Source organism: Manacus vitellinus, unplaced genomic scaffold (genome assembly GCF_001715985.3).
Source record: "Manacus vitellinus isolate BGI_N305 unplaced genomic scaffold, ASM171598v3 scaffold_46_pilon, whole genome shotgun sequence".
NCBI classification, from domain to species: domain Eukaryota; kingdom Metazoa; phylum Chordata; class Aves; order Passeriformes; family Pipridae; genus Manacus; species Manacus vitellinus.
This window is the reverse complement of record NW_021940578.1, coordinates 5,076,055-5,101,123: the sequence shown is the minus strand read 5'-3', so window position 1 is coordinate 5,101,123 and position 25,069 is coordinate 5,076,055. Positions and strand designations below refer to the sequence as shown.

At 53.4% G+C, this 25,069-nt stretch overlaps 1 protein-coding gene across 1 annotated transcript in view; it reads right to left on the bottom strand.

Moving 5' to 3' along the window:
• Positions 1 to 558: 558 nt before the first annotated feature.
• Positions 559 to 25,069, bottom strand: part of SAMD11 (sterile alpha motif domain containing 11) — a 112,737-nt gene continuing 88,226 nt past the window's right edge. Inside the window, 9 exon segments of the mRNA XM_018079345.3 lie at positions 559 to 998; positions 3,386 to 3,496; positions 7,803 to 7,927; positions 15,243 to 15,496; positions 15,498 to 15,544; positions 15,546 to 15,650; positions 15,653 to 15,944; positions 16,744 to 16,822; positions 17,148 to 17,263. Coding sequence (XP_017934834.2) covers positions 747 to 998; positions 3,386 to 3,496; positions 7,803 to 7,927; positions 15,243 to 15,496; positions 15,498 to 15,544; positions 15,546 to 15,650; positions 15,653 to 15,944; positions 16,744 to 16,822; positions 17,148 to 17,263 — 1,381 coding nt within the window. The 3' untranslated portion in view covers positions 559 to 746.

Sequence of the window (25,069 nt, the reverse complement as noted above, 5' to 3'; positions counted from 1 at the left end):
CGTACCATCCGCACGAAGTAAACATGGACGGGAACTTGCCTTTTCTTTTTTTTTCCTTTTTCTTTTTTTTTTTTTTAATTCCTCTCTTTTTTTATTTTTTTTTTTTTTAATTTTTCCTTTTTTGTCTGTCTTTGGTATTGTTTTCAAAGTCGCTAGAGATGCATAGACACCTGAATGAGGAACTGAGCACAGTTTCCAGGGAGGAGGAGAGATCTGGGAAGGTGGTTGGTGTGATGATTTTTTTTTTTTTATGGTTTTTTTTTTTTTTTTCTTTGCTCTCAGGGGTGCTGAGTACCATTGGGAGGAGCGGAGCCCCTTCCCCTTCCCTGCTTGGAGTCACACCCAGGAGTTCCTGACAGCCAGGATTCTTTGAAGGCAAAGAACAGCGTTCATTCCCTGTCCAGGGCTCTCCATCTCTGGGCGAGAAAGGGAACAGGAATGCTGCAGCCATCCTCCAGAATCCTTCTCTTCACTCGCGTTGTCTCAGGACATCTTTGGATCATTTTCTTTCCTTCCCCCTTTTTTTTTTTTTTGAACTCTTCTGTGGTTTTTTTTAATGATTTTCCCAAACCAAAAAAAAAAAAAAAAAAGCAAATTCATCCCAAAAAAACCCAAATAAAAACCTCCCTTTTCCTCCCTCACTCCTGCGTCTCGCGCTGCGGGCGGGGGGGAGGCTCCGGCCTTATCCTTCGGCTCGTCCCGCTGGATCCCCAAAGTCCCAGAAGCAGCTGGAGGGCATCCCACAGTTAGGACGGAGGTTTCGTGGTGTCGTTGAGCCCGGGGAGGAGGGAAGGATTCCCGTTTTCCTGCTTTGGGGAGCCCCGGCTGGCAGAGGAAGGGACCCCGCTGCCGAAGGGAGAGGCCACGCTGCCCGTGGACGCCGGCCGCAGCTCGGCCGCCGGCACGTCCCGCTCCGGGGGCCTCAGCCCGGGGGGCTGCAGGGGGAAAGCCATGGGGAAGCCTGCCATGTACAGCACTCTGCCCACTCGCTTGGCCACCTGTTAATAAAGGAAATGGGAAAAAAAAGGATGTGGGATCAATGCAGGAGGGTGGAAAGGCGCACAGACGGTCTAGAGAATCCCGCGGGTTTTCACGCGTGAGGTCAGGTTTTGTATCCAAGCTGCAAATAAAGAGGTAGGCTGCCCAGAGAAGCTGTGGATGCTCCATCATCATCCCTGGATGTGCTCCAGGCTCTGAGCAACCTGGTCTAGGGGAAGGTGTCCCTGCCTGTGGAATCAGATGAGCTTTAGGGTCCCTTCCCACCCAAACTGTTCTGTGATTCTGTGGTTCCATCACTGGAATGAAGCACCACCATTCCCAATCCACCTGGGAAGACAAACCAGGGGGTTTCCTCCTCTAGTCCTGCAGGGCTCTGTCCTGTGCTCTCCAGCACTGTTTTACTGGGCACTGTGGTGTGTGGCAGCAGGTACTGCTGGAGCCACAAGGTCTGCCCTGAGTCCACATTTTCCAGGCTAAAGGTGTGCTGGGACACCCCCAGGAGAGAAGGGCTGACTGAGTCTAACCTCTTCAGTCCTTGCATTAACAGGGTGGACAGTTTGATAGGACAGTGCTCTCCTGCTGATGGCACAGCACCCCACATCCAGTTTGGAAGAGTGGGAATTGCTCCTAAAAGGGGGAGCTGGGACCAACACAGGGAGAGGCAGAACAAAAATCCTGCTGCGGGGAGGCTGCTGTTCCTTACCGAGGCAGCTCTCAGCCTGCACCTCTCCCTCCTGCAGCCCCAGCCAGCTCTCCTGCAGCAGTTCTTGCCTCCCAGCAAGGGCCAAAGGCCCCACAGCCTCCCAGCACCTCCACAGCTGGTTCACATTTGAGCTTAAACAAAAACACAGGCTGCTGTTCCACCCAGACAACTGCCACATTATTCAGGGAGCAGCATCAGTGCTCCCCACTTACCTCCCCCCAGCCGTGCCTTATTATAGACCCTTAAACACTATTGATTAAATTGAAGCTGGTTTTTCTGCTTCCAGCCCATATCTCATATTCCCCCCACCCCAAGCCCCATCTCGGAATGTCTGTGAGCTATTTGACGTCCCCTTGTTTTTTAAGGAGCAGAAAGAGTTTTATTTCCTCCTGAATCGACCCACGGGGAACAATTGCCCACAGAACCTTTTTATTAGCCCCCTCATAAACAGGGAGGGCTGGAGGGAAAGTAGTAAAGCTGCTCTTATTGTTTTAACATAATATAACCAGTGTACAGCCCTGTGCGTTTGGGGACCTGTGCCAGAGCTGTGAGTGTCCATGTACACATGACAGTCACTTCCATGACACGATTCCCTAGGGAATACACAGCACAGCCTGTGCTTTACATGTGTCACAAGTCATTTTTTTTTTTTCCCTGAACATTAAATGGAAAAAAAAGAAAAATTAAGCCAGTGGAGATGTTCTCCTAGGTTTGAATCCCACTGAGGGGAAGTGGAGGCAACTGGAATGGAATTACCATGGCTGGCTGTGAGGGAGGCAGGAGAAGAGCAAAGTCATTTTAGGACAGCAAAGCTCTACAGGCAGGGACTTGGGAACCAACTCATGGGGGGGAAAAAAGGTATTGTGAGAAGAAACACGGCTAAAAGGGCACAACAGCAAACCAGTCTGTGCTGGGGAGGAAATACAGTCCCCTAAAAGAGAACTGGACTAATGCAACCAATATAATTTCCACTTCCAGTGCAGCCAAATCAGCAGGACCAGTAAGTTATGACTGGCAAGAGATAAAGATGTTATAGAGGGCTGTTCCTGGCACAGCAGAGAAGGGCAAGAGCTGGGTCATTATTCATTGGGGAGGGAAAGGCACAACAGCTGAGACACATTAAATGTGCTTCAGGCCTCACTCAAAAGGAGAACTGCCAGGATGCAGCCAGGTACAGGGAAAAGGAGCAGCAAAAGGACCTAATCCAGCCTAGGAAAAGACAACTGATTCCTGAGGTGGCTTTACATCCCTCTTTAGGTACTTTGGGGATGACTATTTTCAGGTTCAGCCAGTGTGAAACCACCTTCCCTTCACCTGTTCACAGCTGTTCTTCCTTCCTGGCTGGCATTTATGGGAACCACCTGATGTGTTTTTTCCAGCAGGAACCACTCCATTTCAGGAGTTTCCTGCTGCATCCCTGTTATTTCCTCCTGAACTATTTGCTTCTGCCCCTGGGTGCTGAACTCTGCCTGTGGTTTCTTCCTTGAAACAGCTGTGACTGGATTTGAGTGAGGATATGGAAAGTTTTGGAAGGACAAGATCGAGCTTTCTTGAGACAGAATCACAGAATAAATTACTGTTAATAAATGACATTCAATAAACCACATCTCTTGACAGCCCCATTCTGGTGAGGGGGACAATTTCAGAGCATGCCACGTGCTGCTACAGAGGAGATTTTCCTACCTGTGACCTTATCTTCAGGGCAGGTCCGAGTTTCAGCCCCATGTTGTTCAGTAAGTGCTCTTCTGTCAGGAGGGGCAGGGTCTCTCCATCAATGGCCTGCTCTCGGAATACCTGGAGGGAAAGCACAGCACAGGCTCAGAAATGCCACTGACACACCCAGTGCCCTTGTCCTGCCCTTGCACAGAAGGGCTCTGTGGGAAAGGTGAACTCCAAGAGTGAGGTCAGTCCATATTTATACACCAGAGGTGTTCACAGTCCTGCACCCACAGCCAGGAGCCAGTGAGCAAAAGGAGACACACGTGGGAATGGGAATTAGGGCTGGTTGGGCCAGTTTATATAAAACAATAATTTTTTTTTCTCCCCCTTTTTTTTTCCTAATGTCAGAACAGGGTGTGAAGTTTTTCATCCCAGGTTTAGCACCCAAACCAGCTGCCCCAAGTGCAACTCTGTCAGTGTTTGACAGCAGATTTTGACATGCTCAGGGGTCCCAACTCCAAAAAGGGCAGAAAACAGGGGGGAAAAAAATTAAATTTTGGCAAATCCTAAGTCACTCACACTTTGTGTGGATATTGGGGAAAAGTTGACCCAGTAGACTCCAAAAATATTTGCAGTCCTCACTGAGGCAAATGCCATGGAAAAGGAGGGATGGATTGCTCATGCATTTCCTTCTCAAAGCTGCTAATTCCCAAACAGTCCAGGCAAAATACATAAACAGATCTGTGGAGCACATGCTGCAGGATAGATGGATTCACATGGAACACTTCTGTACTTTTTTTTTTCCTGTCTCCTCCTTTGCCTCTCAGGCATTCCCACTATCCCTACAACACTTGAGCAGCCTGGAGAGTGCAGCCCATCCTGCTCCCAGAACACCCACTGGGATCAGGGAGGATGATCCCTCCTCACTAGTCTGTTTTAACATTCAGCCCTTGCTTTTTCCCCGAAATACTAAGAAATCTTGCAATATTTATTAGTATAAATACTAATAAACAGTATTGATACTGATAAATATTTCAGTGCCATGGTGCTGATGGAGCATGGCAGGATCCTACAGGGTGACCTGGCCTTCAGACAGTGCCATTAACCATCTCAGGGCTCTTCCCCCTCTCCCCATTAGCTGAGGGAAAGCAGGACCTGGTGATGTGCACACACAAATGGCAACGGGGCTGGTAGAGTCCCAGAAAACAGCAGTTTCATATCAACACATTAATACCTCCAGCCATGCACAACTGCACCATTTTAACACGTTATTAAAGAAAAAAAAAAGCACAACAACCTTCGTTTTGCCTCCATCTATCCCAAATGACAGGGCCATGCAAGAGTTTCCCACCTAATATGTGCTGTGTTAGCAAGGTTAAGGTCTGGCTGTGTGGTCTTATTGCTCCATCCTTCACACACGGTGCAGGGGACGCTCCCACCAACCTCCTCGGGGTGTTTATTTGCACCAACAAGGCTCCATTTCAAGAGTAAATTTGGTAATTCAGCCACCAGCTCCCCTTGCCTCTCTGGGAGGTGTCACTCAGCTCCCTGTTTTCCTTGCTACCCCACCTGCCTGTCCTCCCTCCCTCAACACCTCCTCAGCGTTTTTGCCACACCCCAGCTCACATTTGGGGCTGATCCTGCCCTCTCCTCCTGCAATGGCTCACACACAGTGTTTCTATTACTAATCACTATGGCAGAGGGGGTTAAATTTACCCCAATATCATCTTTTCCAGCAGCAGAACCACAGCCAGGAGCCATCCCTTTGGAGACTGGCAGTGGCTGCTGGAGCCAAGTGGGTTTTTATTGCTGGACTCCTCCAGCAGAGCTGCTCAGGGCTGGGGCTGCAGCACACACTGCTGCTTTTTGACCCAGCAAAACTTACTACACCAGTTTCTTTTCCCTTCCTCTGCAGCCAGCGTGGCCAGGAGCCAAAACCCTCCCCTCGCTCAGCACTAAAACACTCCACAAAAAGCCTTAACTTGGGAAAAGCATCCCCTTGGGTGTCCCCCAGATCCACTGCAGAGACAAAGCTGAACACCATCCAGGCTGTGGTGACTTTTTAATTTTTTTTTGCTGAAGTTTTTTCCTTGTTTTGCCTGAAACATGTTTCCAAATGCACAGCATTCCACCCGAACCTTGCAGGGTTTTGCTGGCGGGAGCAGCCTGTGGAGCAGTGCCAGACCTCCCCGGCAGCTGTGGCTTTGGAGAAGGGGGAACACAAGGCAGCTCTGCAGCTCAGAGTCACCCCTGAGCACGGGCATTTTCACACAGTAAAAAAAACCAAAAAACGTTAAACACACAACCATGGCATGAAAAACATCATCTCTTAAAGCCTCGAACTCCCGCTCGAAGCAACGACGTGGCCAGGGGGTGTTTGTAGCAGCTCCCATCTCCATAAAACATTTTATTTGGAATGCACTGGGAAGATTGCTGAACCTCAGCTCTTGATTCCCCCCCCCACTGGTGCACCAGGATGGTGTGGAAGGTGTAAAGGGATGATCCTGCTGCGTTGGAGATTCCTGCACATTTCCTACTGGCCTGGTTCAGAAGCATCCAGGCAACTCTGACTGTCCTTCCCCAGCACAGGAATGCAGATAAACTACACCACCACCAGTGGAAGGGCACTCCAGAGGGGTGGGGGGTAGCAGGGAATGCAAAGGGCTGTGTATTTTGGTTTTAGAACCTTTTGTGGGAGCTCTCAGCAACACACTCTGCAGCCCACACATGCACATTTGTGAACCCACCCTTGTCCTCGCTAAACTCAGCTCCTGAACTCCCCTCTGCACACACAGATGTTCCCATAAACATCCATCCACCATCTCTCTTTCTATCCAGAGTTCTTTCCCTCCCTCTTGTCACAATCAGAACCTGACCCTCCTCTCTCCCATGCACCCACTCACCCTGATCCACTCCTGAGCACAACCCAAATCCCTGTCACTCCATTTGGGGATGGTTACATGTCCCCCATCTCCACAACAAACATTCCCTTCCCTTCCTCTCCCCCAGCACAGCTGTTTGCTCCAAAGCAGCACTGGTTTTCCAGGTAGTTTTAAGGAAGCATGTTGTGATGAGATTAACATCATGGTTTGGGGGCAGGGAAGGACAGACTTTAGACTGAAATCCCATTATCCATCACCTGTGCAAGGAGAGGGAGGTGGGGGGCAGTTCCTGGGTTCTGCTTCCCCTCTGGGGATGCACCTTTCCCCATGGCACTAAATCAGCATAACCTACAGTGAATCATCTCCCTGCAGGCAGATACACACACTGCTCCCCTGTCAGGGGTCCCAGCAGGCACAGAGGTGCCCAGTTTCACCTTTCCCAAAATAAATGCCTGGGGATGGGCTCAGCTCTGGGAGAGGACACTGGACCAGTGCAGCACAGAGGGACAGACAGCACAGACCAAAGGAGGGGCAGCAGACTTTTAGAAACCCCATTTCAGCCAGCCTGGATGTCACAGCACAGCCCTGCACCCCTCAGCTGTCAGCCAGGGCAGCTCCTCTGCTGAAGAGGCACATCCAGAAAACTCAGCTCCTGCTCTCCATCCTCCCTTTCCAGACCTGTTCTCAGCCCCTGCTGAAAGGCTGGATTGTCCTGAACTCTGGCCCTTTGCCTCTCTATCTCTGCCGCTTCCAGTCCCTCCCTTAGCACACTACATCCTTTTCCAAGCTGCCCAGGAATCCGTGCCCTTGGAGCATCCCTCAATGGCACATTGATCACGGCCTCGGGCAGATGCAGAGGCAAAAAACACAGAGGGTTGGTTTTTATATGGCACCTCACAATCCCACACTGAGCAGGCTCTAGGGACACCCCACTGCTGCTGGATGTTTCAACTCTGCTGTAAATGAGCTTAAAAATCACCACTGAGGTTACTTTGATGCCTGTGCAGGCACAGGGTCCCTCCCAACCCCACTGTGACCCCACAGTGTGCTGGGTGCAGCAAGAGAGCAGAACACAGCCCCTTCTGCCAGGCTGGTTGGCACCACGGGCTGCCCACCCCGATTTGGGGACCCCCTGGTACCCACCCCACACAAAGCCACTGCTGTGTCCAGCTCCACCACGGAGCATCAGCAGCTCCTAAAAGCATGAGATGGGGGTGAGAGATCAGTGACACAAAGCCACTAACCACGATCAACCTGAGCTCAGGTGGTCACTCCTAACCTTGCCCCTAATCCCATTCTCTTCCACTGAACTCCCTCCTTGTTTTCTGTCCATCTACAAGACTCATCACACACCTTCTTCAGGCTCTTCACCAGCAGCAAGTTTAGCAACCCCCTCGGAAAAAAAACCCCACACAGCTTCCAAGCCCTGCAGGGCTCTGAGATGAACCTCCTGGGAGGGACAGTGCAAGTACAACAGGCACAAATGGGAGGGAGAGAAGGGGGGCTCACAGGGAGGATGTTCCCCCTCCAGGGACGTTCTTGAGCCCGCTCAGATTTACCTGAGTGTACTCGGTGCAGCCAGACAAGTTGGACACGAAGCTGCAAACATCCTCCACCGTCCATTTGCTGATGTCTTCCAGCGCAGGGCTCTCCTCACCATCCAGAAACAGACCTCCCATGGTGCCTGGATTGTTTGGAGGATGGGGGGGGGAAGGGAGTAGGAAGGAGGGGAGGAGAAAGAAACATAAATCATTAAAATCCCACACGGACAACAACTAGCCTGAAATCTGAATATTTTTCTCTAGCCACACATTCATCTTTAATGACCTGTCAATTAAAGCACTGGGCAGGGTCAATTCATAGGCCTCTTCCTCCTGGAGGTCCCTGGCTGAGGGAGGGGGGCAGGGGGGGAAGGAAAAATCCGAGCTAATGCATTTCATGTGTTTAATGTTCTTCAGCTGCAGGGGGAGAAAAATAGGGGGGAGGGGAGGGAAGAGAATAAAAAAAACAAAAACCAAAACCCTGAAGGAGTGTTTCTCCACAGGCACCACAAAGCGGAAAACTCTGCCTTGCCCTGTGGGTTCCTCTCCCCCAGCCCTTCTCTCCTGCCGACGTGCTCCGAATGACAACAGGCCCCTGGTGCAGTGGGAATCACTGGGGAACTTGTGCTCCTTCCAAGTGTTCCTTTCCAACCCAACCCAGCCTGAAGTATCCAAAGGGTGGCTCTGCCCCGGCCTCGGGATCTGCTGGGCATCCATCTCTCCTGGCCAGGCGTGTGACGGGTGACGGGCTGGCCCTGCCACCCCCGTGACAGGGCACGGACAGCAGGGCTGGGGCCGAGCCGAGGTGTCAACGCTCCGAAACGCAACAGCAGTTCAGGTCCCAGCCCTGTCAGCACCGAGGAAGGTGATGGGCTCCAAAAGGGTGGAGGAGCAACCCTCCCCCCCCAACCCTCCTGCATCACCAGTGCCTGACAGCACGGGATGTGTGTGCAGGGAGGAATCCAAACGGGACTCAGAGAGGAGCTGGAGAGGCACAGGGAATGAAAATGGGGAGAGAAACACCAGCCAGGTAACTCATACCTGCACGGGATGTGTGTGCAGGGAGGAACCCAAATGGGACTTGGAGAGGAGCTGGAGAGGCACAGGGAATAAAAATGGGGAGAAAAACACCAGCCAGGTAACTCATACCTGCACGGGATGTGTGTGCAGGGAGGAACCCAAACGGGACTCAGAGAGGAGCTGGAGAGGCACAGGGAATGAAAATGGGGAGAGGATTATCCAAGATTAACAGGTAGAGAGTTTATGAGGGGTATGAACTGTTCTGCTTCAGGGCACGAAGAAGGACACTACCAGAAAAAATATTTCTCCCAGGGGCCTGTCATGAGTTACCAGCCAGGTAACTCAGATCTGCACGGGATGTGTGTGCAGGGAAGAACCCAAAGGGGACTCTGAGAGGAGCTGGAGAGGCACAGGGAATGAAAATGGGGAGAGAAACACCAGCCAGGTAACTCGTATCTGCTCTGGGTATAAAGGGGATGGGTAATGAAGAAACCAAACTCCAGAAAACACCCATTTTGGGGTGTGATGGGGGGGGGTGAAAGCCATTATTAATCTGTGGAACTCACTGCTGTGTGATATTCGGACCAGGAGACAACAAGGACATTTATAGGGATGTGAACACCCAGGATTATCAGGTAGAGAGTTTATGAAGGTATGAACTGTTCTGCTTCAGGGCTCGAAGAAGGACACTACCAGAAAAAAAAAATTTCTCCCAGGGGTCTGTCATGACAAAATTATCTGTCCTGTGGGCTTAAGGTTTTTCCCTGATGGATTTGAACAGGGCTGTGGCTGTAACCCCCTGCAGCAACTCCCTCTTCCCTGCCCACAGCAGGCAGGACAGTCCTTCCCCAGGGAATGGCAAGGTAAAGCAGGGTCCAACAAAGTCATGGTGGGGAGCACAGGCCCACCCCAGGAGTGTCCAATTCCCTGGGGAATACACCAGGTCAGAGGGAAGAGGCACAGACAGAGGTGCATAAGGAGCAGAGCCACACACCAAGGCTCCAGGCACTCGCTGGCAAAGCCCCCAAAGCACATCCAAGGGAACAGGAAAAGCACGGGATCTCCACAGGAAGTTATCATGCCAATAAGATGCTTTTAAAACAACAGCAGCCTGCCCAAGGAGCAGGCAGACGCTATGTAATCATTTCCACTCCATTTCCTCTCCCAGCTTCCTGCTTCCCTTCCCAGCCTCACCCTCCGTGCGTTCCCGGAGCTGCACCACCACCACCACCAGCACCACCACCTCCTGGGAAGGTGACAGCACCGTCTACTTCATCCAAAACCACAGCCCCCTGTCCCCCTGCACACCTCTGGGCAGTCCATGTGCATCCCCCCCGGGGCACTGACTGCTCCAGGACCAGCAGCCTCACAGAGAGGGGCCACCGGGACCAGCCACAGCTCCCAAAACTTGGGGTGAGTCCATGTCTCCTGGGGTGAGTCTCCCCCCCTGCACTCATCACCAGTGCAGACAGAGGATTGCCAGCTCCAGTGCCAGAATGTCTTGGCTGGAGCCACAGGGAGAGGCAGGAGCTCCCCAAGGCTCTCAACACAATGCAGAGTAACGTGCTCTTAGGAGATCCTGCTTGGGCAGGGAGGTTGGAACAAGTGAGCTCCAGCGGTCCCTCCAATTTCACCCCAGCCTGGAATCCTGTGCCAGCTCTGCCCATCCCTCTCTCTCCTCATGCCTCAGGGACTCGGTCACATCTCTGCAGCCCTCCTTGCCAGCACTTTCCACCAGCCCAGGACTCTCAGGGCGCTCACTGTGGGCAACCACCAGACCTTTCACGCCTCCTTCCCATCCTTTCCTTCCCACGGGCACAGGTTCCCTCCCCTCCAGCCTCAGCTCAGGCTCACAAGACGCCCTTTGCTTCTCCCGGGATGGCTCTGCCCAGCTGTGGTGTGCCAAGCAGGGAGAGCCCACTGTTCCCTCCTCACCACCCTGCACCCTGCCAGAGCCCAGGGAAGCTCCTCACTCTCTCCACACCTTCTTTTTCCAGCTAGAAAAAGCTTCAAATGCTTTTGTGTGCCCGATAACAGAAAACCACCAGCTTTCCTGGGAGCAGGCGCCCATCGGCACAGGAGGTGAAGGAAGAAGCCACTGCCAAAGGGCCAGCAGCACTGTCCTTCCCCTTGTCACCCCCAGCTACCAGACAGACAGATGGACACGAGCCTTCATTTCCATGCCTATCACATTCCACCTTCCAGGAGACACACTCAGAACTGCTTATGTTAAAATTCACAGAACGCTCAGGTGGCCGAGGGCTTTTTTTCCCCCACACACTTTTTGTCATTTGGAGGGGGAGGGATTTTTCTTCCGTAGGGTGGAGGGGAATTCTCTTCCTCCAAAAGAGTGGCTGCAGCCTGGTAAACAGAGGAAAGGAAAGTGAACTCAAGATTATTCCAGGCACAGTCAATGCTCAGGCGAGACACCTCCATTTGCAGCCAGAGCGTCTCCGAGGGGATCTGACTGCAGCAGCCAACTGCTTCAAAATTAGGTACTTCCTTATTCCAAAAGCAGGCCAAGGACTGAATTCCAGCAACACAGTGCTTGGGAACGAGCCCTCCAGTCGCCAGCCAGCCTGAACTATGCTCAGGGTTTAAGCTCAGCCTGCACAGAGAGGGGCTGGTCAGTCCCCACCAGCATGGGCAGGCATTCAGCCCAGATGTTGCTCCCACAGCTGGCAGGGAGGAGGGATCCCTCTCCTACACACGTGCCTGCAATCCTGGAACCCCACTGGATGAGGGATCACTTTCAGTATTACTGGCACAGCCAGCAGAGCTGGGCCAACAACTCCTGTTCCTACAGCAGCCTCTCTCCTCTGTGGTTTTCTCTCCTTTGTCTCTTCCTGCCCCAGAAGGAAAGGGAGAGGTCAGGATGCCCACAGACAAACACACACAGAGCCTGCTGTGTCCAGATCAAGGATAAGGCAGAACCCACTGCATGGGAATATTTTCCACGTACCCACACACAGAGAAATATAATACGGCCAAAATATTTATCTCGCAGAGTTTGTTTTCCCTTCCCAGGGAACTACTGGTGGAAATATTTTTAGGAGGGGGAAGGTAAATACCAATACTTTGGGTTCTGGCCTATTAGCAATTTCTGTGCCACAGAATGTAAAATCTAGAGGGTGGAAACACCTATTTCCACCAAGATTAGTGGCAAAACCCCCCTGTTACTACCAAAACTCAAAGAGTGAGTGGTATCTCCAAAGGCTCAGTTCTGTTGTGAGTACTCAGCACCCTGCAGTCAGAGTTGCAGAGCCTGGTGTCCAGGTGTGCCCCCTGCCCTTCTGCTCCCACCTCAGCTCTGAATCCACCAGGAATAACCCCGGGAAGGATTTCTGTAGCTGATTACAGTGGTCCCTCCACCTCAGCGTGCATCTGGTTTGCACCGAGTACAGGTCCAGCCCTCAGCACGCCGGTCCCTTCCAATTTTACGGTCCCTAGAGCAGAAGGGCTCCTGTCCTTCCTCCTGTCCCTCCCTGGGAGGATAATGCACCGTCTGCTCCATCCCTGTGCGTGGCTGCATCCACTCACCCTGCTCTGGCAGCTCGGAGAATGATAACAAATAGGTGCCAAGTGGCTGGAAGGGACGCACCTTCGATTATAATAATGACATGTCACTGGATGCTGCGGGGCTGCAAGGAGGCATAAAGGGCAGCATCCATTCCCTGCCAGGCCTCCTCTGTCTCTCCCCATGATAAATGATGGTCCAAGAGGCTGGTAATGGATTACGGAGCATTTCACCAGATGGGGCCCAGCGTGTGGGGACTGAAAAGAATCCATCGTCCCAGGCCGGTGTCGTGTGGACAGGTGTCCACGTAAAAGCCCTCACCACCCATGCTGCAATCCATTTATAATTTCCCCTCCCTCCTCCTGATATCCAGCTGCTCCAGGAACACAAGCCAAAGGCTGGAGGGGGTCATGGGGAGCAAACCTTCTGGCCATCCCAGTCAGGGAAAGCTCTGCTGCAGATCCACCAGCCGGGCTGCAGCGGGACCCTCATCCTGGCATCGCAGGAGACAATCCAGGTGCCAGCTGGGAGACACAAAGAGAACCCCCACGGAAGCCAGCCCACCTATGGCTTTAATCAGTTTTGCTACCACTCCCCAACCCCTCTCTCCCTGTGGCCTGCACCCCCTTCCTCCATCCCTCCCTCCTGCCAGAGAGGTCACGGAGCAGCACGGCAAGGCTTGCGTTAATTGCTCTCCAGACTACAGATCAATAGAAGGATTTTAGCCTCCTGCACACTCCATCCTTCACCTTTTCCAGAGGACGGGGCTGGAGGAGGGCGGCAGGAGGAGGAGGAGGAGGAGGAGGAGGAGGAGGAGGAGGAGGAGGAGGGGAGCAAGGCTGCTGAAACCTTGACGAGATGAGGTCATCGAGCAGCCGCCAGATCCCCAGAAGGCAGCTCAGGGAATCGACCCAGCTCTGGCTGCCTCATCGATATGCTTCCCAGCAGGGACAGAAAACAGCTCTCTGCCTCCAGGGGAGCCTCCCTTTGCTGGAAGACCAGAGGAACTGTCTGAAACTCAGGGGTCCTTTTCAGCTGGATGCTTCTCCCCTCTCCTCTCCTCCCTCTCAGCTCTTCCTCTTGGCCTGCCACGTTACCTGCCTCGGTTAGGTGGTCACTTTATCATTCCAGTCTCCGGGGTAGGGCACAACATCACATCCCTCCAGGCCTAAAGAGCAGTCTTTGTGCAGAACAGGGTTACAGGGATTGTCTGGCGCCAGGGAGAGGTGGGCTCGGTTCAGTCTGTCTGTCCTCAGGTGCTCTGTGCTCCCCAAGGGCCACAGGAACACATTTTTCCACCAACACACGTTACCCCAGCACGGCCCAGGATCGCTGCAGCTCTTGGATCGATACAAACCCTCAATATTTCAGTTGCTGGACTCCCAGCTCCCCCATCGACCCGTGGTGCTGCATCGAACAAGACGCCCTGTCTTCCCAAGGCTTTTCAGGTGAGAGGTTTTGCTATGGAGCTGAGCACAACGGGGCCTAAACCCCACAGGCAGGCAGGATTAACAGCCCCAGCACCGTGTGAAGCCAGCCAGAAGCCAAAGAGCCCTCAGGAAAAGACCTACAGCCCTGGAACAGGCTCCACAAATCAGAACTGCCTGAAAACCGGGCAGTGAAACACAGCCCTGATCTGTGCCGGGGCCCCAAGACACGATGGTGATATAAATTCGAAGTGATAATAATAAATGGCCTATTACAGTAACTCACACATTGCTGGGGGAGGGAGGAAACCCATCCACATCCCAGGCCTCCCTGCAGAGCCTCGCACAAGCCACGAGCAGCGCGGAGCTGCGCCTTTCCCCTTTTTAATGGCCGGGAGAAAAAGGCTCCTGCGAGGAAGCCTCAGCAGCCCAAGGCAGCAGGAATATTTATCATCTTGGCCACCTGCCTGTCACAGGAAAAATCGCTTCCTCCCTCCTGGTTGGGAGGCAGCTCTAATGAGTGATGGGCAGCCACGGCTGCTCGGGCAGCCTCAGCGACCCACATGCCACGTCCCCCCCTCTCTCCCTCCTCCGTGAGGCAGGAGGTCCCACCGCCTGCTAATCGCTCACTCAAGTAATTAGCTGAGGTAGATTTTGGCTCCTGGCTAGGCTGGCGGGGCTGCCACCCTGCCCTGCCCTGCCCAGCTACCAGGCTTTGAGACCCCACTTTGTACCATCCTGCTCCAGCCGTGCCTTTGCTGCCCGAGGGACTGTGCCACTGGGGACCGCAGTGACTTCCCTGCCTGCCTGTCCCACCCAACAGGCACCAATCCAGCTGTCCCAGTGCCTGTGACACGGAGTAATACACCACAGGCAGGGGAAAGAACCCATCCACCTGTGCCCTGGAAAAGGGGCACAGCAGTGGTTACTCTGACAGCACCCTGCAGCCATTAATAACTGTTGCTGCCTCTCCCTGAAGCTCTCTGTAATTTACTGGTGTCTGTCCAAGGTGCCAAAGGAGGCCCAAGCAACTGCAAGATCCCTCAGGCCATCATTTTGGGGATTTCCCTTCTCATGTGCTCGGGACTCACTCTGTCCCTGTTGGCCCCTCTTTATGGCCCTTGATTTGCTTCACTGCAAACGGAGTCCTTCATATTAATTAAAAGAAGGCTTTTGGTTCCTTGCAGAGAAACACAGAATCACTGAGGTTGGAGAAGACCTCCAAGACCATCAAGTCCAACCTCTGACCAATCCCCTACCTTTTCAACCAGACCAGAGCGCTGAGTGCCATGTTCCTTGAACACCTTCAAGGATGGGCACTCCCACCACCTCCCTGGACATCCCATTCCAACATTTAACAGGGGAAAAAAAATTTTCCTTTTGAAAAAAAACGACGGAAAGTTGAGAAAGCAACCGCAACCACACTGCGGAATGAAAGGGGGGTAGAAGAGCCCCGCTTTTAGCACCACAAAACACGTCCCCTCGTGCACTCACCTGCATGGAAGTAGGGGCTCATGGTGTAGGGGAACCCGAAGGGCAGCGGCTGAGGCGGCGGGATGGAGGCCGGCGGGAGGTACTTCACCTCGGCCTTGTTGATGCCTGGGCCAAGCAGGTGGCTGGGGGACTCTGCGCTCGAGGAGCTGCAGGGGGCATTCTGGGCAGCGCCCGCCTCGCCCATCTCCTTGGCCCCCTCGCACGCCTTGCCCGCCTCCTTGCACTCCTTGAGCTCCGCGGCCGAGCCGCCGCCCCCCCGTCAGGCTCTCGGGCTTCTCGTCGCTCACGTCCGCGTCGCTCTCCCGAGTCCTTCATCTCCTTCGTCGTTACAGTCCGGGGCCCTCCCGCGCCCCGCGGCTCGCGGCTCTTGGCATCGCCAGGCCCTCGGCTCGGCGCGCTGCTGCCCCGCGGCTTTTCCGGCTGCCCCGCCGGGGCTGCTCCTTGGCGGCGTGGAGGAGCTGGCGGGGCACGGCGGGTGAGGGACAGCAGCGGGGTGTGTTGTGCCGCAGCACCAGCATGGCGTTCCGCCGGGACAGCTCCTCCCGCAGCGGGTGGCCCTCGGGGATGTCGTGCACGTTGCGCAGGGCCGGGTGGTCCGGGGGCAGCCCCGGGTGCAGGCTCAGGGGGTCGCCGGCCAGCAGCCTCTGGCGGTGGAGGTTCTCCAGCTCCTTCTGGCGGATGATCTCGGCCGACATCTCCAGCCTGGGTGGGGAGAGGCAGAGGGAATGTTGGCAGTGACTACCCCCGTCCTCGCTGGGCCACCTTGGTGGTTCGCCTCAGCCACGTCATTTAAGGGTGCCCTCAGTGCTAAGAAAACCACAGTGCAGGTGGGGTGGGCAGCGGAGCGGTTCGGGACAGGGCTAGGGGATCTTTCAGAGCAAATATTAACATTCTTGTGACTGTGTGAATTTTCTTCTGGTAATTTTTCCTCCCTCCACTGCAGGTTCTGATCTAGTGAACAAATGTGCAGTAAGTGCGAAAATATTCCAAACCAGATCCCTTTCCAAATGGAGTTATTTTTAAATGTCCTGTCACAGAGCGCCAGATTTTCTGCTTGGACTTTCCTCTACAATGTGGGATCATCACAGTGCAGCAATGACCTGTATTAGGACTTGCTACTTTCATGTCTTGGGTTGGGCTTAACGTCATGTTAAATAACGTGATGCTGCCAATCTTATTTGTGAAGAGAATATTTGGGTTTGCCTTATGACATTAATGGTGCATTCCATGGGACAAGATCCAAAAACACAGGGATGAACATGCCTTTTCTTCCTTCTGGGAGGATTTTGTGTGTCAGTCCCACTTTATCTGTGCTCCAGTCGCACGGGTGGGATTTGTACTCATCAAAGTGTTCCCTCCACACCCACACACTGTTTCCACTGGTCTCAGTTGGACACTGCTCTGTCACCTGGGCACAGCTCACCCCACACAGCACCCCACCTTACTCTGCCTGCTGCTGCTGGAAAAGGGAAGGAAAAATCCATCCCTCTCCCACTCTTACCTGGCCAGGTTTTGCTTTCGTAGCATCTCCTGCTGCCGTGCAAACATCTCTGCTTGTGCTGGCTGGAGGAACCCGTAACCTGGGGACAGGGAGAACAGCACCGTGGGCTCACTCATCTCAGCACTGACTCTTTGCTACCTCAGCTCTCCAGAGGGCTAGCTCAGAAAGAAAAGGGCAACTGAGTGCTGCTTTCTGCTCTAGAGCCCACGGGTTGAAACACCAGGGAGGCTGGTGGGGACTAAAGGAAAGAGTAGCCAAGGCAACTGCTGCTATTGCTGCAAAACCAGGGTGAAGTCAGCACAGCAGTCAGGGGGAGACACAGAAAGTGTGTCTGGGCTGTTTGGGTGGAGGACAGTTTGTCTCAGCCCGCCCTGGCTGCCCACAAGCATTACCTGTGCACTCACCTGGCGTCTGGCACAGCGCCGAAGGCACCCCGAGGAAGGGAGGTCTCAAGTGGGGCCCCAGGGCAATGTGGGGAGCGTTCTGGGGCGAGAGCAGAGGCGGTGGGTGGGAGATCTCCCTGCGGAAATCAGAAAATAAGTTCACGTTGAAAACCTGGAGGCTCCATCCAAAAGGGCCCTGGCTCAGGAAGGAACATCCTGGCTGCAGGTGACCTGCATTCTGAGCCAGAGGCTAATTCTGATACACACAGCTTCTAAAATGCAGAGAAAGAAACCAAAAGAAGCAGAATCAAAAGGGGAAGAAAGCAGACAGGACTCCACAGCTCACACATACTTCCCACCTTTGCCTCTGTGGCCTTTCAGCTGGGCTGAAAGGGATTTTGGCTGCCCAGGGCTAGCAAAGGCACGGCTGCAGATTCTGCATCTGCCTCTCCCTTTATCAAGCTTGGGTTTCTATCTCATCTACCGACAACTAAAAAGGTATTTTGTGTTTTGGGAGCTGGAGAGGGGTTCCAGAAAAATCTGTAGGAAACACCAGCACACCCTGCAGAAAATCCCTGTCCTAGCTGGGACAAGGGGTGGTCTTTAATTCTGGAGAGAAGAGCTGGGAGTCAGGCAGAGAAAGACAGACAGGAGAGATGGAGAGAGGGATGTGAAAGTGCCACGGGGCCAGGGGGAAGGTGTCCTGCTGGAGAAGGGGTGGGTGATGCTGGACAGAATGGGCAGAGCAGATGCCAGGTGGTAAGTCAGCTGGAGGAGGCAGGTTTGAGTGGTGGGAAGGGGACAATGCCTGGAAGCAAGGCAGGTAGCACTTGCTTGCAGCAGGGGGGAAAGGTAAAAAAAAAAAAAGAAAAAAAAACCAGGCAGGAAGGGAGTAAGAGCCAAGGTCTCTTCCATTAGTCAAATCTGCCCTGGGAGCCTGCAAGCAAATCTGCTTTCCGGCTGCACGTCTCTTAATTCCTTTTGATGGCCACTTACAACATTATTACCTTCACCAGGGCATCCAGAGGCAAAGCCAAGTGCTGTGCCGTTTATTTTCATTTTACGGTATCTCCCTGTAAAATCTGCTTCGGGAGAGACTGGAGGGCACGAGAAAGGGGGCCAGAAGGTGCCTGTGACTTTGCATCAAACAGACCATACGCACTACCACGCTGCCCATTTCAGAGGGGGGGATGACACGGGAGGGCGGGAGGAGGACCCCCAGCTGTCCCATGCGGTTTGGGGGGGGGGGGGAGGAATTAACACCGTGAAAAACCAGATAAGGACTCTTTGGGGGCGAGGTGGGCAAGCAGAGATCTTCCTAGTGTGGTTTTATCCCCACTCTACGCACCAGCCACTACAAAATGCTCATCCACGGCTGAGATCCCCCCTCCAAAATTCCTCCTCCTCGCTCACCCCATCTTCTGCATCCCTCTTCTCCCTTCCCCTGGTTGCCTCCGCGGCTCTCCTTCCCTCCTCCTCCTCCTCCTCCTCCTTCCCTCCCCTAGCTCTCCTCTAAACTAATTGCACAGCTCGCTGTGTCTGGAGGAGAGCCACGGATCGATCGGTCGCTGTTGAAATGTTAATGCTAATCGTATAACCGCTCCGCCAGCACCTCGCACTCCGCTGGCAGCTCCAATTAATCTCAGGTAACGCAGCGCGTGACCTTCGGCTCCGAGCCGGGGCAGCAGCCAAGCGATGCTTATGTAATTACACCATGAAGTGTGTAATCACCTGCCCTAATCCCCGAGGCCTCACAATTAGCCGAGGCCCCCCGGTCGCCGCGGCTGCCAAGTGCTTTTGCCACCCCGGACAGCCCGCAGATGAATAACGGACAATTAAAGCGGCGTGACGGGGGCTCCGAGGTGTCCGCTCGATCGTAATTAGCTGTAATCACGGGGAGACGAGCCCGGGCAGACGTGCCGTTCGTTTTATAAGAAGCAATTTAGGGAAATCAAGTCGCCTTTTTTTTTTTTTTTTTTAACCGTTCCGTGGCCGGGCGAGCAAGCCTCGCCTCGTCCATAGTGTGGGAAAGGGGGATCCTGCAGGAGGGTCCCGAAGCCCCAGGTGGTGGCAGCCTGAAGGGGACCCTAAAAACAAAGGAGCTTCTTGATTTTGGCCAAGAACACAGAATCTGTGCCCAGGAAAGCGGAGTGTTTGATGGGGATAAGGACAGGACACTGGAAAATAGAAGGTTCTCCCTTCGGGCGGCAGCCTGGTGTTTATCAGGTTATTTTTATGCTTTAATGTTGTGCTAATGGGCATAACTTTGATCCCTAAGGAATTCACATCTGCTCAAGATCGTTCCCTCTGTCCTCTCCTCGGAGCATCCCTGCATTCTGGGGCCCGGGATCAGCTCCTGGTTTGGGCTGGCCAGTGAGGGGGGCCTGGCTGGGAAAGGGGATGCAGCAAAGGGACAAAGCTCCCGGCCCCAATCCCAGCGGCAGGAACAGGGCTGAGCACAGCAGGAGCGGCTTCAGACTGAGAAGTCAGGTGCTGCCTCTGTTCCACACACGCCAACACACGCTGGGGATGAGTCCAAAGGCTTGGAAAATTCAGGGAGGCGCATTCACACACGCTGTCACCGTGCCTGCCTGACACAGCAGCACGAGGAGACCCCGGCGCTGTCCTCTCAGCAGCCCTGGAGCTCCCCCACCAAACACACACACAGGGAAGCACTGCTGGTGAGGCCAAAGGGACAGGAGCAGCCGGAGGTCCCACACCACACCCCTGGAGCCTGGCCTGAAGTCAGAGAAGGGAGGCTGCAGATGGCCCAACACGAAGGGGTCATTGCACCCCTCCTGCTGTCCCCCTGACACTCAGCATCAATCCCCAGCAGCAGAGAACTCAAAAAGCGAGCAGGCACGCTCATAAATATTTAGGGAATGAGGGACTCTTCTCCCTGCAGGCATCCTGATGCTCCACAGCTCCTGCTGCAGAGCCCTGAGGAGCATCTCACCACGGTGTGAGACCGTGGACAGACGCTTCCTGCCATCCCACAAACCCAACCCTCTGGACACAGAACCTGTTGGAGCCTGCCACTGCTCCCTCCCAGCCCATCTGCCTGGTATTTGGCATGGAAACCTGGCACAGGAGGGAGGCAGTACCACCAGGTCGTGTCCTGGCACGGAGCTGGGAAGCCCTCCCAGGCTGCCTGGTGCAGATACAGCCAATTGCTTCCAAGCCAGCTTGGAAAAGAACTGGCAACCCCGGAGTAAAAAGCCCCAGAGACTTTAACAAAGGCTGCTGTGCTTTTAGACAGACATGCAGCACAACACTAATTCCTTGCATCCTTTCCCAGGTATGTACCGGCCTTCAACCCCCCCATTAAATTCCTTCCTCCTCTTCCTCCACCACTCAAAGGGCAGAATTACAGCCCCATATTCTGAGAACCTGAATTTAGCCCCTGGCAATTACATCTGATAAGCCTTGTCCTTACCTTGCAGAGAGCAGTTCTGTGTTACTGCATATTCCTCCCCCCACCCTCTTTTCTTTTTTCCCCCCCTAATATGCCAGCTGGAGGCTTGTGAGCAGGGTATTAGGGGATTTGCACTGCATGCTGCTAAATTTGATATGTCCTTTAACAGGAGACAAATGGTTCACAAGGCTTAAAAAGTATTGACTTTTCTTTAACAATAAGCACTAATGGCCTTCAAATAATCAATATTTAAAGTCATTATGGGGTTACACATTATACTGTTAAAACCAAGCCTTTCACTTTAACCCCATCATATCCTCCCCAGCCCAGAGCAGTGCTCCCCCCTGACTTCAATCCAAGCTCCGAGGGAAGGCTCGGAGCACAGGCTGTGACTGGAGATGTGAGAGGGTCAGAAAATGCAGATTGAAACCGGCAAGGCATGGAAATAAATTTAGAACGGATGGAAGAAGGGGAAAAAAAAAAAAAGAATGCATGAAAGCTCTGCTTTCTCCTGCTCTGCATTTGATAGGAAGAGACACTTTAAACCCGAGGTAATAGGCAGGCAGCACACAGCTCCTCGCTGCTCTGCCATCCCCAGACACTGTGCCAGGAAGGGAAAATAAATAAAATGAAAGGGCTTTCTAAAAATGGTGTTTGGGATTTCCAGGCAGGAAAAGACATGCACTGGAGCTGCCCTTCTAGGGCAGCAACGAGGCCTGGACACAGGGAGATGGGCCTGGTTTGTGCTGCCCGGGGAAATCGCTCCCTCAAAATCCAAACTGGTGCTAAAACCAAATTAGTTAAAATCGGGTCAAGATCTTTGGCCTTTGCTCTGCATAACATTCAGCCAGCTGGGATCTGCTGAGGATCCCTACAGTGCAAAAATCAGAAAATCACAATATTCAGAGCAGAGAGGGGGATGCAAGGCTGGGGGGTGGGTAAGAGGGGGAGAGAGACAGCGCCCAGAGAGCACAGGAAGATGTGCCCAAGGAGCCAGCAGTGAAAAGGAAAGCCTCCAAAAAAACAGGGGGGAGGAATTAGGTGGTGAAAGAACAAATCGTAGCAACAGCAGATGGAAAGAACTCCATCCAAAAATCCTTGCTGGGTATTTTGGGCACATCTCTGCTCAGAGAAAGCCTCTGGCTGATGCACAATGTCTGTCAGCTCTGCAAGGGAAGGGCAATGAGAGCCTCTCTGAGACTCTGTGGCTCCCATTCCCAGCCAAAGGGCTGGGCTTCCCAGGACCCCGGAGATGAGGATGCTGATGGCATCTCAGGCAGGCAGCATTTCTTGTCCCTTGGCATTCCTCCTGCCTTCCCCTGGAACTGCCTGTGGTCCTGGAGGATGAACTGTGTCCCTAATGCTGGTTGCAGACAGCCCCAGAGCCAGCTGAGGGCTTGTACAAGGACCTGCCTCAACTCCTGCCCCTCCTCTGACCAGGCTCTGCCTTCTCTGCTCCCGAGAGAGGGGCAGGTCCCCCCCTGGACCCCCACACTACACACTGCAGGCATGAGAACAAGCTCCTCACAACTCCTAACACAGAACTGATGCTTCATACTCAGCCAACAAGCTTCACCCCACTGGTCACGCTGTCCACCAGCTCAGCCAACCTCGCCCGAGCTCCCGGCCAGTCCCTTCTGTTTGCAGGGCATGAAAGGTTTTCCTGGAGGGGGGAGGACACAAGTTGTTCCCCAGGCTCCAGGTACACCAGCCTGCTCGGAGAGAAGCACAGAGATGAACACCTTGGGTGAGAACACGCCAGGCTAAACGACCCCAGCAAAACCAAGCACGCTGCCAACGAAGCCTGGAGGCAGGATCCAGGGGGTGGGATCCAAGAAAACTCTGCAGGGCACAGACATCTGCCAGTTTTGCAGGATGTTCGGAGATGGGAAGTGCTCCAGGCTGGAGCAGTTACAGTGGCACCTTTTAGTTGTGCCCTTTCCTCTTCCAAGTCTTTTTATAAAGCTGAACTCAACGATCCTCTCCAACAAACCACCAGGCCCTGGCACTCCGTAATCCGAGCCTGAATCAATCGAGGAAGGATCTAGGAAACCAAAACCATGAAACCAAATGGATTCTCCAGCCTGTGGCTTGAGTCTACTTTTGGCAAGATGTCTCAGTTTTACTGACTCTTTCCAACAGATGGACCGAAGAGGGGAAGGGGCCACAAAGCCACTAAAGGGACCTTGGAGCCTGGTCCAAGAAAATCCATATCCACGTGTTTGTGTGTACATGAGTGTATCATCCCCTCAAAGCCACTACTCACCTGCCTGCCTTGTCCTTAGTGTCATTAAACCTTCCAGCCTGTTTCTGACCAGCAAAAATGGGTGATAATTAGTTGATGAATGTCTGAACACACCCATCTTCCCAGTTGTTCCCTGTCTCAGACCCACCCTCACCCCTGGAAACAGGAAAACTGTATGGTGTAGTTCTCATTATCAGGCAAGTTCTCTGCATTCCTGTCTTTGCAAAAACATCAGCACTGCCCTGATAAATAAAACTGGGTCACCACTGTGGGTTTCAGCCCCTTTGCTTTGCCACACATAATGGTTGAAGTGACTAATTATTCTTACCCACAAAGCTGCTGCACCTGAGAGCTGACCTGATCCCCACAGATCTCCCGATAGGAAGCTGAAATGGAATTTTAACACCATGCCAAACAGTTCACATCCCCCTGCATCATGTGTTATTACTTCTGCTCCTGGGAAAGGAGATGCTGTAAATCTACCTACAGTTTGCCTACGAACCTGAAGCAGCTCCCTCCACTGCCTTCTCCTCTGTCAGTGCCCACCTGAACCTCTGGAAAATTCTGTACCTTCCTAACAAAGGTGCACAGAGGCTGCTGTGATTTACCCTGTTGACAAAGACCATGGCAGCCAAGTACAAAACCCAAGGGTAACAGGGAACGGAAGGGAGAAGTTACCCCACACAGAACTTTACTGCTTTATAACACACGGACACAGTTTCTCCTGGCATTCCCAAAACCACCTCTGGTGTTCTGGCTAAACAGCCAGGAACAATTTGCACAGGACAGCCCCAAACAGGTCACGTCTGAGTGGGAGCAGAGGGATGCAAGTGGACCCTCAGTGATACTCAGGTGGCTGCAGAGCTCTGGGGAGAAGTAACAACATTGTGCACTAATCAGAGAATGGTTTGGGTTGGAAAGGATCTTAAAAATCATGTAGTTCCAATCCCCTGCCACGGGTAGGGACACCTTCCCATGCACTAGAGCAGGTTGCTCAGAGCTCCACCCAGCTTGGCCTTGGACATTTCAAGGGATGGGGCCATCCACAAACCATACCAAGCAGACTTACCAAGTCATGACCATGGGGACAGCTGTAGCTTCCCATTTCCCAGCAGGTCTCCCCAGCTCTGCTAACCAAAGATCATTACACCTAAGAGCCTGGCCGAGGAGGTTGGCCACACAGGACCTCACCACACCCTCCCTGGGGGAGCAGATGGCTGCAGAAAACACAGACAGCCCGGTCTTGCCATGTCTTGGGATGGCAGAGGAAGGGAGCACAGGATGTGCCAAGCCAGGCCCACCATGGGGATGTTTCAACATAGTTTGTCTCAAAGCTCCTTGGAGAATGACTTTGCCCAGGAATAAGAGCAGGTCCCGGACGTACAGTCGGAGCTGGGAGCACTGGGGGAAAACAAAAGGGCTGATAACCTGCTGTGAGCCTTATTTCAGCCTGCAGGCTCTTGGACAGAAACAAGACCACAAAAACAAAAACCAGCTTCCTTCTTTCGTGCCCACCAACACAGCCACAGGCTGGTCTTGCTCACAGCCAAATAACCAGACCTTTACAAGTGGGTGCAAATATCCTTGCTCCCCACAACCTTACCACATTTACACTGCTCTTGCAACTGAGCCACTCAAAGGCCTTCCCAAATGCCAAAATACAACCTGCTTTCAAGATGAGAACCACTGTCACCGAGCAACAAGGGACACTGAGACACTGAGTGACTCCTGCAGCCCTGTTCCAAGGTCCCACAGGTGTTTCTCTCAACATCAAAGGCAGTTGTGCCCCTGTGTGTTCCTTCCCCCTCCTCAGCTCGCCAGGATTTCGCTCCCACACCAATGCAACTACTCACGGGACTACTTGGAGAACCGAATCAAGATGAAAAGTGGTGGTTTGTTCCAACAGTCAACTCCTGGCCTTCAGTCTCTGTCCCCCGAGCTAGTGAGCAACTTCTCCCCCCTTTTTCCCAAACCAAATTTCCTGGCCTAGCCCAGCTCCATTACCTCCAGCACCTGCCTGGCCGTGGCAAGTACCCCTGGGTGTGATCCATATCGAACCCATTTTCGGTTTGCCCCTCCTGCGAGCAGCACCTCCCCGTTGGAAGCCTCCACCCTTCCCGTACATGCCTTTCCAGCCAGGCCTCCGGCTGGCCTGGCACCTCTCCAGGCCACACAGCGCTGGAGGAACGTTCCTGCTGACTGGCTGCACTGAGACCCGTGGATCCCTGCATTCCTCACAGGTCCGCCTGCAACCCGCACGGATCGGGCTGCGCTTTATGAGGC